This window comes from Mesoplodon densirostris, chromosome 4 (genome assembly GCF_025265405.1).
Source record: "Mesoplodon densirostris isolate mMesDen1 chromosome 4, mMesDen1 primary haplotype, whole genome shotgun sequence".
Classification (NCBI taxonomy): Eukaryota; Metazoa; Chordata; class Mammalia; order Artiodactyla; family Ziphiidae; genus Mesoplodon; species Mesoplodon densirostris.
The window spans coordinates 147,872,425-147,889,159 of NC_082664.1; the positions used below are offsets into that span (position 1 = coordinate 147,872,425).

The following is a 16,735-nucleotide window of genomic DNA, read 5'->3' on the forward strand; positions in this document are numbered from 1 at the left end:
TCCCGTGATTCACTTGGAAAAGTCAAGGCTCTCTCCACTGCTTTACAGAAACAGAAAGCTTCCTGCACACACAGCTCATCTGTGTGATTCTGTATAATTGTAGCCTCACCTCCCTTGCTTCTCCGGATCAAAGAAGCCAGCCCTGCTCACCCCAGTTCCCAATGTACCGATGCACTTGAGGGTGAGTCCCTGACCCTCAGGAAGTGATTTTCTGCCTGAGCTTTTTGAGACACTGCCCCCAAGAGCGCCCCCCTCCTACCTTCCATGCTTGTTCTCGTCACTTTTTCCCTCCTTGGCTTCTGCCCAGTCTCTGCTGTTTTTGGAAGCCCTTACATGTATTTTGTTGTCTGCAAATTAATCTCCCTCCTGATCTCACTGAAAACGAAGTCTGAGTTTTTGTTTTCCCGGTTGCTTCTGAGCTCAGCCTGGAACATACCAGTTCTGATTTTAGGGCAATGAAAAACCTTATTAACTACTGTCCCTATTCGGAAGAGAACAACTACTAAGGTCATCACAAAAGGGTTTTGGGTCATGTTAGCTTGAAGAAAATGAATCAGGGCCTCAGCCTGGAGGTTCTTATAGAAGAGATAATAGCAGAGCTCTGTGATAGAAACTTGCAAAAGAACAGTCTTGCAGGATGTTGAGGAAGCACAGAATTTCTGGCCCTAGCCAGGTGGGAGCTTGCATGGTGCCCCTCATTCCTGTATCCATCCCCTGGAGATCTGGGGGAGGGGGGCCAGAGGGCAATTATAGGAGTCCACAGATTACCAGCAGCATATATGTCAGTGTGAGCATGAAATGTAATTATATGCTTAATTGCAAGTTTAAGTAGATCTTATTTTGACTAAAGACATGAGTGGAACCAAGGTTCAACCTGAGATATGCAGGCCACATTGTATCATGTTCATATATGGAAATTTAAATTAACTTATAGAGACTAATAATCACTGAATTGAGCATCTAACCTTAAACAGTTTATCAGCATTAACAATGGAAATGTCACTAGGACTTTGTGTAATTATTTTGCTAATTGTCTTCCTTGCTATGAATGGAACTACTTTCTTATGAGGTCTAATGTGTGATGTTAGGTCTTAGTAATAATCAGGCTATCACCTTTGTCAATAAAAGCATTGACTGACTTCTGTATACTCTATAGAATTTTTAAAAAGGGTGAAGATACCTTACAGAAATAGAGCACAAAGAAATTATAGTAAAGAAGAAAATATTGGGAAGGAAAAAATGAAATGAAAGAACACAAATTGCATGCTGTGAAAACATCCAGTGTTCCTGCCCTGAGCTTCTGGCTCCAAGCTTCCAAGCAGGCAAGGCAAAGAGGGAGCCACAGTCAGGGGCATGAGGCAGACACGGATCACTCAGAAGAGCAGCAGCTCCTTTTGATATTTCCATCAGAGAGAAATTTCCTCCTCTGGCCGATCAAGAGGATATTGTGTGGTATAAACAATGTCATCAACAACTTCCTGGCAGCATTAATGTTCCTGACAGCTGCTGACTTAAAAAAATGCACAATGTGAGAGTTGAGGGTTAAGTTTTATTTGGGAGAAAATGAGAACTATAGCTCGGGAGACAGCATCTCAGGTAGCTCTGAGAAACTGCTCCAGACGTAATGGGGGAGGTCAGTATAGATGTGATTTTGGTGAAGGGAGAGTATATTGCAATCAAGCACATATTTTTTTGCAGAAGGTTTTTGCTAGTCTCGTGAAGTTTACTGCTAGTCCCAAGGAGCAGACGTCACCATGAAGGAATTGAGTGCTTTTCTAGATACGAGGAGATGCAAGAATTGGGCTCATAAAATGGTCTCCTGAAAATATTAACTATCTGAAGACCTGTTCTGCCAGTTTTACCCAGAGCACGGAGGGCCTCATTTCTGCTCTCCACCCTGAACTCCTTTCAGGGGGAGTTGAAAGTCAGCAGCTGCAGCAGCATGTGATTTAGTCCTTGTAGAGGTAGATGGTAAGTGCCAATTTGTAGCTGACACAGCCATTAATTTCTTTTTTTATTTTTTACTTTTTAAAATATTGATTAACAATGTCATGTTAGTTGATAGAAGTTCATTTCTTTTTAATTTTTTACTTTTTGGCTGTGCTGCACGGTATGTGGGATCTTAGTTCCCCGACCAGGGATCGAACCTGTGCCCCCTGCAGTGGCAGCATGGACTCTTAAGCACGGGACCACCAGGGAAGTCTGTGATTAATTTCTAATGACCCTTCTTAGAGTGTTCATCAGTGTCAGCCAGAGCCATTAAACCAACACGCAGTTCAGTGAACACAGTTCTGCCGGTGTCAGAGCAGTGTGATCCAGGCCCACAGCTCTGCTGGCTTAATCCTGGGACAGACTTTAGAGTCTATCATTTAAGGAAGGGAATGCATGTTCTTCCAGCAGTCCTCCCTCATGATTTGTTTCACCCAAACGTTTGCTAAGTATTGGGCAGTAGTTTGGCAAGTTTCTGGAAGGTAGATATTTTGTATTACCGATGGGAGATCTATCTGTAGACTCTCACTGCAGGTAAATTTGAGGGCTCTTTTTTTTTTTTTTTTTTTTTGGCTGCGTAGCATGTGGGATCTTAGTTCCCTGACCAGGGATCAAACCCGTGCCCCTATAGTGGAAGTGCAGAGTCCTAACCACTGGACCACCAGGGAAGTCCCCAAATTTGAGGGCTCTTTTAACTGCCCACTTACTTGGTTCCAGTCATGTGTATAGACACCTAGAGTCCTTGTTGCTGGTGCCCTGTCATCTTGTCTCTGTCTTACTTAAATGTCAACTAATAAGATTATAATCATCAGACATTTTAATGCACAGAATTATTATATAAGCTCCATTTGAAAGGAGACTGAGCTTTAGGGGAATATCTGTGGTACCAATAAGAAACTCATTCATTCATTCATCAAATTTAATAGAGCACCTACTAAGCATCGAGCACCATGGTGAGTATTGGGGACTGTGTACCCTGTTGCTTTCCTTTGATCAGGAATTTGAAAATTCCCACCTGATCTCATTTCCCAGTGGAGAAACAGGTAGAGACCTGGAACCCACATCTTTAAGACTTAGAAATTCTGGGTGATCACCATAAAGATATGAGACCTGGCAACTGGATAACCAGTTAGAAGGAAATAAACCTGTTTTTTTTTTTTTTTTAAGTTTTGAGGGTTCTCTAGCCTTTTTATTTTCACTCAAAGTTTAATTCATTTTAAATTTCCCCTTTGGTTTTCTTTTCTCATCATTACAGGAAATTGAGTACAAATTGTACAATTTTCTTCATTGTTTCAGATTTTGAGATCCAGAGTGAAAATGGGGAGAACTCTAACCAAGACATATTTGAGGATGTTGAATCACATGAAATGTTCTCCGAAATGCCTGAGGGGGAAGGCATTCCACAATCTGACTGGGAAAGTGACTTGGAGAGAGACTGCAGCTCCCGGGGGCCCCGGGGAAACACCCCGGGGGAGGACCATGGGGAGGTGCCACCCCAGGGCAGGGAAGTTGGACAGCTCATAGGCCTTCAGGGCACCTACCTGGGTGAGAAGCCCTATGAGTGTCCCCAGTGTGGGAAAACCTTCAGCCGGAAATCCCACCTCATCACACACAAGCGGACCCACACAGGAGAGAAATACTACAAATGTGACGAGTGTGGAAAAAGCTTTAGTGATGGTTCCAACTTCAGTAGACACCAAACTACTCACACCGGGGAGAAACCTTATAAGTGCAGGGACTGTGGGAAAAGCTTCAGCCGGAGTGCAAACCTCATAACCCACCAGAGGATCCACACGGGAGAGAAACCCTTCCAGTGCGCCGAGTGCGGCAAGAGTTTCAGCAGGAGCCCCAACCTCATCGCCCATCAGCGGACTCACACGGGGGAGAAACCGTACTCGTGCCCTGAGTGCGGCAAGAGCTTCGGCAACCGGTCCAGCCTGAACACGCATCAGGGGATCCACACGGGAGAGAAGCCCTACGAATGTAAAGAATGCGGCGAAAGCTTTAGTTACAACTCCAACCTCATCAGGCACCAGAGGATCCACACAGGAGAGAAGCCATACAAGTGCCCCGACTGCGGACAGAGGTTCAGCCAGAGCTCGGCCCTCATCACCCACCGGAGAACTCACACGGGAGAAAAACCTTATCAGTGCAGTGAGTGCGGGAAGAGCTTCAGCCGCAGCTCCAACCTGGCCACTCACCGGAGGACCCACCTGGTGGAGAAGCCCTACAAGTGCGGGGAGTGCGGGAAGAGCTTCAGCCAGAGCTCCAGCCTGATTGCACACCAGGGGATGCACACGGGCGAGAAGCCCTATGAGTGCCTGACATGTGGGGAGAGCTTCAGCTGGAGCTCCAACCTCATCAAGCACCAGAGGATCCACACGGGTGAGAAGCCCTACAAATGCAGTGAGTGTGGGAAAGGCTTCAGCCAGCGCTCCCAGCTGGTGGTGCACCAGAGGACCCACACGGGTGAGAAGCCCTACAAATGCCTCATGTGCGGCAAGAGCTTCAGCCGGGGCTCCATCCTGGTCATGCATCAGAGAGCCCATCTGGGAGACAAGCCATACAGGTGTCCCGAGTGCGGGAAAGGCTTTAGCTGGAATTCAGTCCTCATCATACACCAGCGAATCCACACTGGGGAGAAGCCCTACAAATGCCCCGAGTGTGGCAAAGGCTTCAGCAACAGCTCCAATTTTATCACACATCAGAGAACTCACATGAAGGAGAAACTTTACTGAAGGGGCAGAGAGGGAAGGTGAGGGACTGGCCCAGGAGGGCACTTGCCACTCTGCCCCCAGACAGGGATGTGTCTGTAGAAGAGCCATTCTTCCTAAAGGCTTGTTGGGGATCTTTGCCAGAGTCTTACCCCTGCTCACCCTCATTTCTAGGATCCCATCGTCTTAGTGGTTAGAGTCAAACCCCGAGAACAGAGCATAGGAATGGAAGGTCGGAAAGCTGGGGCTTTTTCTGTCACGTTTCTCGACTTGATTGGGTCCTTCTCTCTTGATCCTCTGTGCCCCAGTTTCCTCTTTGGTAGAACAGGGGGGATATTTCTCTGTGTGGAACGGAAGACAGCATGGCCCACATTTTAGAGAAATACCAGGAACCTGTTGGTGTTGTCTGGTCGTTCTGCTGCCAGTTGTTGGGCTAAGGTGCCTTCACCCGAGCTGCTAGCACCCCAGGACCCCTGCCATTGCAGAACTGGCCCTTCCTGCCTTTGTGTCCTGGGGTTTGATTTCGGGTCAAGGTGGAGGGGCTTCTCCAATTCTGAGTCATCCGCATGAAGCTAAAGCCCTTTTCTCGTTCTAGAAAGTGTCAGGAACACCGAAACACGAGGGAGTCTGGCCCAGAAGCAGTGTCCCAGTACCTTTCCATGGATAGGAGTTGCCCAGGGCCTGCCAGGGAAGGCATAAACGGAGGAGATGTATGTGTTTGCTCTTGTCTCTGCTTACTGTCCTGGGGTAAGTCGGCTGTGGTTCGGCGGGGACACGTTTATTCTTGCAGGGTTTCAGTTTTTGAGTGTGAGGTGAAGTCAGAGCCGCCAGCTGCCTCCCCCTGGTGGATGGTATTTCTGTCTTGTTCAGGGTGAAACAGTCCTGCACTCTGCAGAGTCGCCTTGTGTCTTTACCCCCCAGATACATGGCCCCGTAATCATCACTGTGCACTTGTCGTTTTTATCTTATATATGCAGATCTAGAATTCTGTCTGGTAGCTTTTGTATACAAAGAACGTTGTTTTTAAGGAAGTGTTGTTTTGAGGACACATCACCTGTACTCTGGAGAGATTTGGGCTTGAATCAAGAGTTGTCCTACAGATGTTGCCCTTGATCTTGGGATGCTACCAGGGCTTTGTTCTTGGGTCCATGAGCTGTGAAACAGTAAAGGCAGGATGATAGCAGGTGAAGGGGTTTGTTAGGAGGGAAGAGGAGGGTAAATAGGCTTTTCTCTCCTACACGTAGGGCCTGCCCTCAGAACACACCTTGGTTCTTACAGGGTGGATGCTCCAAATTGCCTAATAAACTTGAGTCCCACTCTTTTCCTGAGTCTGTCTTTTTTTTTTTTTTTTTTTTTTTTTTTGCGGTATGCGGGCCTCTCACTGTTGTGGCCTCCCCCGTTGCGGAGCACAGGCTCCGGACGCGCAGGCTCCGGACGCGCAGGCTCAGCGGCCATGGCTCACGGGCCCAGCTGCTCCGCGGCATATGGGATCCTCCCAGACCGGGGCACGAACCCGTATCCCCTGCATCGGCAGGCGGACTCTCAACCACTTGCGCCACCAGGGAGGCCCCTGAGTCTGTCTTTTCACATGTGTTAAAAACCCGAACTTGACAAACCCATATCTCACTTCCCCACCCCACCCACCTCCTGCCCCAGGCTGGAAGTGTTCCAAGACCTTTAGGGGGAAAGAAGTCACTTGCTTCAAAGAGCACACCTTTGGGGCCTCCCTGCTGGCGCAAGTGGTTGAGAGTCCGCCTGCCGATGCAGGGGATACGGGTTCGTGCCCCGGTCTGGGAGGATCCCATATGCCGCGGAGCGGTTGGGCCCGTGAGCCATGGCCGCTGAGCCTGCGCGTCCGGAGCCTGTGCTCCGCAACGGGGGAGGCCACAACGGTGAGAGGCCCGCATACCGCAAAAAAAAAAAAAAAAAAAGAGCACGCCTTTGGGTGAACCTAGTCCTGTGTGCTTGACCAGTGCACCCACCTCTCCACTGCTCTTTGCTAACTCTGCATCCAGTCTGTCAACCAACAGTTGGAGCGGCAGCTTTGGCTAAGGTGCCAGATGATTCCCAATGGTCTCCTTGGGAGGAGAATCAACTAAGTTAGACACAAGGAAGCTCTGGGCAGTAGCAGTTGTTACACCAAACCACGTAGGCTGTGAAATCCCCGTCACCGATTCCATTCCTTCACTTACAGGGCAAACATTTACTGAGGGCGTGTGTACCATCACCATGCTAGGTGCTGGAGAAAGGTTGTGAACAAGAAGTTCCGTTACCCGTCATCATGCCGCTTTACTAGGAGAAAGATTTCCATCTGTCTGGGAAGATACAAGAGCTGCCCTGCCTGTAAGGGAGAGTGGACAGGAGGGTTTCCTAGGTGGCATTCAGTTCTGGAATTTGGGTTGTAGAAGATGGTGGTTTTTCTCTTTCCCTTAAGCTCAACTTGAGAAAAGAATTGATATTCAGGTTTTTAAACCTTTCTAACTAAATTTCTTTTTTTATTCCTCCCTACCTGGTATAAACACAAAATGTCCTGGAAAGAAAGGAAACCAGATTAGCTGAAATTGCAGAATTAGACTGGAACCAGGTTGGGGAAATGACAAATGGTGGTTCTAGAAAGGTTGAGAGCCCATTGCTTCCTGTCTTTCTTGCACCTAGAGGGGGTCTGCAGAGGCAAGGAGGGGTCTTCATGCTGGATGTGTCGGATGGAAGGACACAGCCTTCTTCCCCTAAAAAAAACCGTCAAGAAGCCCCAGCCCCCCGGAAGATCTGCCTCTGCCACATCTTTGTTCACAACTCAATTACACCTGTGTCTCTATAACAAAGACTATTTCCCCTTCAAGGTACATATATTTAGGGACCGAGTTTTTGTTACCAGTTTGTTTCTAAGTTCATGGGAACAGCCTTGGGACCATTAAAAACCTACAGTAAATGTTTTTTTTAAAGGCATCTGCTTTACCCTCAGCGTGGCCCCCAGGCCCACCTCAGCAAGTCTTTCACGTGACTTTGGTCACTTCCCTCTCCCAGGCCCCGCAGTGGCCGCCCTGTACCCATTGGCCCTCAGACCCACGCCAGCCCCCAGGCTCTGCTCACCTCTGAGAACCTTGAACCTGCCAAGTGTGGCCTCCCTCAGTGTCCCAACCAGCAAACTTCTGTGTATCAAACCCTATCACTTCCTTGCCTCCGGGCTCAGCCGAGATGTGTGCTTTTGGTTTAATAGTCATCTATCTCCACCTGTCACTTGCCGCCACCTCCCTCCAGGACTCAGGACCTTGCTCGTCTGTTATTTCCTCTCTCGATTTCCAGTCTATCCCTCTCTACTGGCTTCGTCCTGCAACTTACTCACCTCCTGCCCTTGTTCGTAGAGCCTCAAACTTGCATGTTCATAACTCAAGTCCCCCACCTGCCTCCCTTGATCAGGGTGCTGGTTCCACAGGTGTGTTTCCTCGTTGTGAGTAGCACTGCCATCCACTCGGTGTCACCCAACCCAAAAACCTAGGAGTCGTCCAAGACTCTTCTTCCCTCGAATCCCTTAGACCCGTTTGGGAACCAAGCCCTTCTCAACTTTTCCCAGCCCCGACCCCCCTGGCCTAGTTCAGACCCCTGCCCGACACTGCAAAAGCCCCCTTCCTGGTGCCCCAAGTTCCCTCTGGCCCTGCTTCCCGCTACTCCATCCTCTGTGTTGTAGCCAGAGTGAGCGTCCTTCCACAGCAAAGAACTGAGCCTGTCACTACCTAGCTTAAACCCTCCGGGGCTCCCCCATCCCCCTAAGGAGGCCACAGGCCTTGGAGGGCAGATGAGGTCTTCCTGATGGGGGCCTCTGTGGAACCTCACATTCATACCTGGCCTTGCCCTCATCACCACACCTCTATGCCCTTGACCATCCTCGCCCCCTGGCAGCTCCCCTCAATGTGCCCTGCTGGGCCTCGTCTCTCTGCTCACTCTGCTCCCTCTTCTGGATTGCTGGGCTGCCCTCTCTGCCCAGGGCACACCTGCACATCTTTGAAGACTCAGCCTGGGTACCACCCCCTTCGTGAGGTCTTCCCTGCACTTGCCTGGCAGACGTGACCCTGCCCACCACACCCCTGAGCTCTCCAATTTCGGTGCCTGTGACTCTCATTGCATTGACCTGTTACATGATTCTGCCCTGTCCCTCTTCGAGTTTTTATGCTCACACCCCTACTGAGGTTCCAAACTCTCTCCAGCACTCAGAGCAGGGCCTGGCATGTGATAGGAAGTCAATAAATATTTGCCAATTGGGTTCTCTCCATACAGTTGTATGTAAATGCAAGAGGCGGACGGAGCCCAAAATTCTGACCTGGAAAATGCGTTAAGTTTCCTACACTTCCCTTTGGTAAGATGATTAAGTTAGTTTTAACTTCAGTGACCTTTCACCTCAGTTAATTTATTGGTATCAGTGAATGGAGACACAGCGAAAGACATTTATAAAAACCAACCCACCAACCAGAATCCTAACGAAAAAGCTTTTATTTTCAAAATGTCACAGATCATCAAAAGTCATTGAAAAACATGCATCCCCTTTCTTATAGCTCAGTCCGTAGTACACCATCTATTTCTCTTCTCTCTGGGCAAGCAGTGAAGCTTGGAGACTTTATCTTACTCTCACCCTTTTAATCCCAGGGTATTCGTATAACTATATCCTGAGACAGTTCTTCTTGTTTTAACTTTTTGTTGAAACATAACACACAGTGACTTCCCTGGCGGTTCAGTGGATAAGACTCCACACTTCCAATGCATGGGGTGCGGGTTCAATCCCTGGTCAGGGAACTAAGATTCCACAAGCTGCCTGGCACAGCCAAAAAAAAAAAAGAAGAAGGGAAATATAACACATAGATAAGTGTACAGCTCATATAATTTTTACAAACTGTATACACCTGTGTAACCAGCACCCTGGTCAAGAAACAACTTAGCAGCACCCCAAAGTCCCCCCGTCAGGTCCCCTCTGGGTCAGTAATTTGTCTCCTCCTGACCCTGTTCTGAAGTTTGCAGCGGGGCAGGTGGAGTGTTCGGAGCTGAACTGACCTGGCTCTAGACACACTTGTGCCACTAGCCACACACCCTCACTTTTAATAGAGATTTTACATTTTGAGGCAGGTCATCATGAGACTTCCTCTTGTTTTTCATGGAATTTTATTTCCTTTTGGGTTGCATTTCTGGTTTACAATAAGCCATAGTAGCTTAGTGTAACACAATTTATGGAAGGGGTACTCTGCACAGGCACTGTGCTAAGCTCTTTCCATGTGGGTCTCAATCCTGACAACAACCCTATGAGGTAGGTAAGTATCCCTACTTTACAGATGAGGAAGTGGAGACTCAGAGGAGAGGTTCAGCAGGTACCTTGCCCTGCACCTGTAGCTTAACCACTCAACTCCTGAAGTCAATAACCCCGCTGCATTATTACAGCCACGAGAAACACCTAACGAACAAATGGAGAGAATAACAAAACATTAAAATAAGAACAGCATATTGGCTACTCCCCTAGTATCAAGATGATCCACAACTGTAACTGGTCCTTCCTTGCACGTGACTGGTGGTCGCCCTCCCCAACCCTTTATCCCTGATGGGGAGTCCTGTCTCATAACCAGGGAGCTGTGCAGGGGCCCAGTGTGCTGGGCTTGCCCTTCCCACAGTCTCTCACAGACAGACCTGGAGTTTTTCAAATGCAGGGCCATTTTAACCTCCCTGCTGCCTGGCCCTGTTAAGCTATTTCAAATCTCTGGACAGAATATTAGAGTCTTTTTCCTTTCTCTCACCCTCTTGACTTGATAAAATAGCCCGTGGCCACAGAGGAAGTGAAAGTGGAATCGCACGGATGATGCTCAGATTGTGAGACAGAAGGTTGCAGAGCCTGGTGGAGAGTAGGGGCTGTGGTTAATTCCCTTTGTCACTCCACCCAGCCACTGGTGCAACTGAGCCCTTGCCTCTGGCATCAGCAGAGGCTGTGGCTCCTGGGCCTACCTGCCCCTCACTCCCTCGCCCCTGCTCACTCTTCCCAGTGTCCCAACTCTGTGAATTTTCCATCCATTCAGAGGCCCACGGCAGCTGTAGAAGAACGGCTGCTGGGAGGAGGAAGGCCTGGCTCCAAGGAAACACTTTGCCCAGGCCCCTCACAGCTCACAGGCCTTGGCAGGCACAGTGTCTCTGCCGTTTGTGTACACTGTCGGTGTCAGGGCAGGAGGCCTGCCAGGATGCCTCAGGGGGTGGCACATCTTGGCAGATTTACCACTCACGAGTTCCAGTCCCTAGGTTTCGTGGTGCAGGCACCCAGAGATGACCAGACACTGGGTGGGAGGCTCCTGGTAACTAAATTTCCAAGAGACCAATATTCCAGAAGCCCAATTATTATTCATTTACATTGGGGATCTCCAATCCCAAGCCACTTTCAGAGCACCCCTTGTTCCTGGTCTACAGTGACTGAAAACTGAAATGGTGGCTTTGTGATCAGACGGTGGCTGGTGAGCACGGATTGAAAGAAAGGAGTCATGTGACGCACCCCCCTCGGGTGATGAATGCTGCTCTTCAAAATCCCCTTCTTGCGGCTTCCCTGGTGGCGCAGTGGTTGAGAGTCTGCCCCCCGATGCAGGGGACACGGGTTCGTGCCCCGGTCCGGGAGGATCCCACATGCCGCGGAGCGTCTGGGCCTGTGAGCCATGGCCGCTGAGCCTGCACGTCCGGAGCCTGTGCTCCGCAGCGGGAGAGGCCACAACAGTGAGAAGCCCGTGTACTGAAAAAAAAAAAAAATCCCCTTCTCTTCCCTGCCCACCCCCCAGCGCTGTCGGCTCCGTCCCCAAGACTGCCTCGTTAACTTTTTTTTTAATTAATTAATTTATTTTTGGCCGCGTTGGGTCTTCGTTGTTGTGCGCAGGCTTTCTCCAGTTGCGGCGAGTGTGCGCTGCTCTTCGTTGCGGTGTGCGGGGTTCTCATTGCGGTGGCTTCTCTTGTTGTGGAGCACGGGCTCTAGGCATGCAGGCTTCAGTAGTTGTGGCATGCAGGCTCACTAATTGTGGCTCGTGGGCTCTAGAGCACAGGCTCAGTAGCTGTGGCTCACGGGCTCAGTTGCTCCGCGGCATGTGGGATCGTCCCAGACCAGCGCTCGAACCCGTGTCCCCTGCATTGGCAGGCGGATTCTTAACCACTGCGCCCCAGGGAAGCCCTTGTTAACACTTTCTTCCAGGTTTCCCTGATGAACACGCCCCCTTCCACAGACAGGTGTCACTGGTTAAGTTGGAGTTAAGTGGACGATCCAGTGGGCTTAGGAGACAGTGGTCTCCACTCAGTACACCTGGCTGTAATTAGTTGAATTCTTAGAGGATACGCTTATTTCTTTCATCTCAAAATCCTTGTCTCCTTACACACTGCTTGTAAATCCCTCTGTGCCATGTTTTTCAAAACATATCAATGGTCTAGAAACCACCCTCTTGCTGAAGAGTTTCAGCACTATTGTCACTTGCCTCTCTCAGCTGTCCCATGTGATGCTGCCTTTCTGCGTCACTAGCTCCTGCCTGTCTCCCTCCTGTTCCTGTCCTGAGATCTGTGGCGCAGCAGACGGGGTATTGGGAGCCAAAGAGACCTGACAGGCCTGGTTCTAGACACACCTAGACACATATGCCCCTAACTAGCAGCATGACTAGGGCAAATCACTTCTGGAGATCTCGTTTTTCCTCACCTGCTCAGCTGATGCCCGTGCTTGCACTTCCCGTTCCAGAAGGCTGCTCGAAATCACTCAGTGTGGCGGTGAACGTTGAAATCCTACTGTCTGTGGTAATATTAATAACTCAGATCGAATGGAAGCTGCTTTCACCAAATAATAGACCTTTTAGGTTTCTGAGACCAACTGTCCTCTGAGGGACCAGAAAGCTTTAGCTGGGAAAATATCTCATCTGTGTAGACTCTTCGGGGGGCCTCTAGTCCCAGTCCTTGGGGAGTGTGGCTCGCAGCTCGAGGGCACGTATGCAAGTCTTCTCGTTTGGAGGATTGGATGTGGTGTTGATGGGGAAGGTGATAGGAGCTAGGTTTCGGATGACCCTTTCCAGGTTTGATTTTGCTTCCAGTGAAAGTTCCATTGGCTCAGGAGATCCCTGAGTTAAGGGAATGGCACATGGAATACTCGGATTAGTCATTTTCCCTTTTCTTTTTGTAACAGTGGAGCCACTTTTTCAAGTGAAATCTTGCAACAATAGAAAACATGTAAAAGCAGAGATGCTCTGGTGACTGGATGGTGAGAACCCAAAGCGCTCTCCCAGGCTGGGTCTTTGCCCCACCTCACTGGTCCCTGAGGCAGCTCTCTGGAACTTCTGGGCTAGGCTGGTTTGAAAGCTAGCTGTGTGTGCATCCTGAAAGCGCTGGCCTGAGTTTTCCACATTAGCCCTCTTGGAACTAAAATCAAGAGGCTAGAAGGAATCTCCATGGCCCAGACTTGTAACTGGATTTAGGACTCTACAGAGAGCCCCCCTTGTTGTTCTGTTCTTCCCTTGCCCCACCGCAGGCTGCCCCTCCTGGGGGGAATTGTAGCTTCACCCACCTTCTGTTGAATTTTAGATCTTTTATCTGTTAAATAGGGAGTGAGACCTAACTAGGCAAAATTTGTTGTCAGAAGCAAACCAGATAAAATATGCAAAAGTGAAGTATAGTTTCCTGCCCCCTTTCCCTGAGGGTGCGCCTTCTTTCCTCCTGGGCTCTCCCAGCTGCTCTCTAGTATTTCCTTCCAGTCTTTTCCTTTAAAGCACCTCCCTTTAGCACTTATCACACTGCATTGGAGTTGTTCACCATTTCATTTTAGAAAATGCATCCTCTGCCAAGTGCAGAGTAGGGGCTGCACTAAGAGGAGGAAGTGTTTCGCTTGTCCCAAAGTATCTGCTCTACAATTGATTGTTAAATGAATAAGCGTCAATGATATTCATCCTGAATCACCCAGGACCGTGCACGCAGGAAATGAGGAAGTGTGTGTGTGTGTGTGTGTGTGTTAGGCAAGGGGGAGGATAGTGGTGAAGCATTACCACAGTGGGCAACTATGCCAGAAACGTAGTTTAAGAGGCAAAACATATGAACTGGAGTTTCAGCGCCACTCTAAGAGAGACCTGGGGTCCAAGCTGCCTGGGTTTAGTCACCTGTATAATAGGATTAAATACGGATTAACAGGGATAAACACCCGCTTTCAACAGTAAGGGAAAACGCTTTGGAAAGGGCCTCTCTTTCAGTGGTCCCCAGGCGGAGTAAGGCGAGAAGACGCCACCTCCCCAAATTATCACTGGGGTGGGAGAAGCGAGGCAGGACTACCCTCTCCACGTGCGACGATTATAGTTGCGGCTCCGCACCCCCAAATCCGGCGTGTAGGAAAGTCCCACCCGTCGTCAATGATTCATCTGAAACAAATGGGCGCCCAAGACATCCGCATAGATTACTGGTTAATCCTGCTGTCAGTCTGCAGGCCCTGGTGTAGGCCTAAGGGAAATGTAGTCCGGCCAAGCCCCAGTCTTTCTGGGGCTCGCATTTCCGCTTCCGGTGTTTATGGCTGTCTGAGGGTCTGTACTAGGTGTCTGGTCTCGGGGTGGGAGTGTCGTGTGGGGACTTACTTTGCGTGCCCACAGAGAAGGTACCGCGGAGTCGGGGCCCTCCAGTGGTCGCAGGGCCTCGGCGGACGGGAGCGGCTCTCACCTCGGGCCTGGGCCCGCGCGGGCTGGGCGTGACCGGGCGGAGACGCCGGGTCCCGCGTCCCGCGTCCCCGCGAGCAGAGCCCGGGGCAGGATGCGCCCCTCATGCTGGTGGCGTCCTCCTTCTCTCTGCCCACCTGGCCCGGCGGGGATGACCCTGTCCCCAGGGCTCGCGTTTACCCCATAAAGCTTCTAGAGAAGGTCGCCCGCGGGGCAGAGTAGCCTTCCAGTGTAGGTCACGCTCTGCGGGCCAGTCACCCGGTCCACCGCCACCGGGCTGAGCCACTGCCCGTTTCCTGCCAGCTTTGTGACCTTGGGCAAGTTCCTGGGGGTCTCTGAGCCGTGACTGCCTCAGCTTTGAGGGAGTTGAAGCCTGACTATCTCTTAACTTTCGTTCCAACTGTAACATCCTGTGAGTCTGTGATCTTACTATCCTTGCTGTTACATCTTGTAACCTTAACCAGGGTAAATCTCCCTGTTTGGGAGAGAGTTATGATGCCAAGACTGAGGAATCCAGAGAGGACCCGCCCAAATCTGAGAACCCACCCAGAGGCGAGGACAGTTGAGGGTTGGAGCGGTTGAATCTCTGAAGCTTAGAGCGGGCTCCACTCAGGCTCTGCTCTCCAAGGTGCTGCTACCTTGTGTGCCGTCTGGCTCTTGTACTGCATGTACTTGGCAACACTGAAGACCAGTGGCTTGGGAGAATGAGCAATTTATTGTCCCCATTATCTCCATCAGCTCATCCTCATTCTTCTGTATGGATCATTGGCCTTTTCTTGGGGTTCAGGAAATCGCTCTGCAAACACAGCTTCACGTTCCTCTGCTTTCCAACCAGACCACCAGCCCTTGACCCCTACTGTCAGACTTCTGGAGCTGCCTCCCCAGTGACAGAGGGCCAGACTCCATGGGCATCAGGACATGGGGAGGGAGGAACAGGAAGGTTTTTCTTCACCTCAATCCCACTGGGCTAACCCTTGTGATTTTCACTAGAATTCACTTTGTAATGTACGTCTCTGGCTCTAGAATTTCAAGTTCTACTTAGACTCCTATCTAAAGGTGGCTTCCCAGTGAAGTAAAGGAAGAGGTTTGAACTTCAGAGCACAGCTGCAGGGTTCTTCTCTGATCTGAACAATGGCTGTAGCTGTGGTTGAACAAATCCAGACTTCTCAAGTCCAAGAAGAGCTCCAAATAGTGAAGCTGGAAGAAGATTCCCACTGGGAGCAGGAAATTTTCTTTCAAGGGAGTATCCCTGGACCAGAGACCTCCTGCCAGCACGTTTGGTACTTCCACTATCAAGAAGCATCAGGATCCCGGGAGGCAGTCATCCAACTCCAGAAGCTCTGTCATCAGTGGCTGAGACCGGAGAAGTGTATGAAAGAGTAGATCCTGGAGTTGCTAGTCCTGGAACAGTTCCTGTCTGTCCTTCCCCAGGAGATCCAGATCTGGGTTAGACAAAAACATCCAGAGAGTGGAGAGGAGGCAGTGGCTCTGTTGGAAGACTTGCAAAAAGAGCCTGGAAGACGGGCTGCAGGGGAGATATGGAAACTTAGTTCTGAGTAGTTAAAATAGAGGAATGTGAGGGACAGAGCCACCTTGGGTTCCCAGCAGTATGGGTGATGTGTACACTTTGCTGTTGGTGTCAGCAGGGAATTTGCTTATTTCCTGGGCCTGGTAGCTGCAACTTTCCTTCCATTTTCAGACTGACTTTTCAGAGGACGCACAACATGGGTTGCTCTAAGTGTTGGTCCCCACCAGTAAATAAGAGAATTGTTTAAAATAGTTTGAGCACCACTCTGATCCAGGAGGCGCGGATACAACCGATTTTCTCTTTGGAGAACAGCTCTCATTCAGCAGCAGCCAGCCTGAAGCAAGGGGTTTCACTGGTCTTTATTGACATTATTGAACCTTTAGGTCCTGTTGCAAAATAGCTGCCTTGTTGCTTGCTCTCTCTGTATTGTTAGTTTTGCCTAGAGGTTGACAGGAGCAGCCTTGGGAGAGCTGGGTGGGCAGATTGCAGTGGGCCTGGGTTCCAGATCTTATCTCCACAGCATCTCCCACACATCCACACTCCTTACTGCCCCTGCAGTGATTTGCATAAGACTGAGTTCCCCCTTTGCTTCTTTATGTCTGGGGATGATTAAGTTTTAGTGCCTACAGAATCCTGACCATTTCCAGTCCTTGAACAGGGACAGGAGGTGCTGTCAGAGGAGAAGGAACCCTCAGGATCGGTACTAGGTCCCCTAAACATCCATCTGAAGCAAGCAAGCACAGACAGAATCCATGTATCTATTCCAGGCAGTGGTGAAGAGCTCACAGCCAGAACCAGAAGACCAAATGAACCACAGCCCCAAAGTAAAACTTGGA

The 16,735-nt window shown here is 49.9% G+C and overlaps 1 protein-coding gene across 6 annotated transcripts in view; it reads left to right on the top strand.

Moving 5' to 3' along the window:
- The window catches only part of ZSCAN2 (zinc finger and SCAN domain containing 2), a 31,331-nt gene extending 14,596 nt beyond the window's left edge, over nt 1-16,735 (top strand). For 4 of the 6 annotated variants that reach the window (XM_060097443.1, XM_060097444.1, XM_060097446.1 and 1 more), the window contains one exon: nt 3,286-6,013. In XM_060097443.1, the coding sequence (XP_059953426.1) occupies nt 3,286-4,727 (1,442 nt within the window). In that variant the 3' untranslated portion in view covers nt 4,728-6,013. Of the gene's footprint in view, nt 1-3,285; nt 6,014-16,666 lie in introns of those variants that run through there. The other 2 variants (XR_009531813.1, XM_060097447.1) reach the window with 2 other exon arrangements.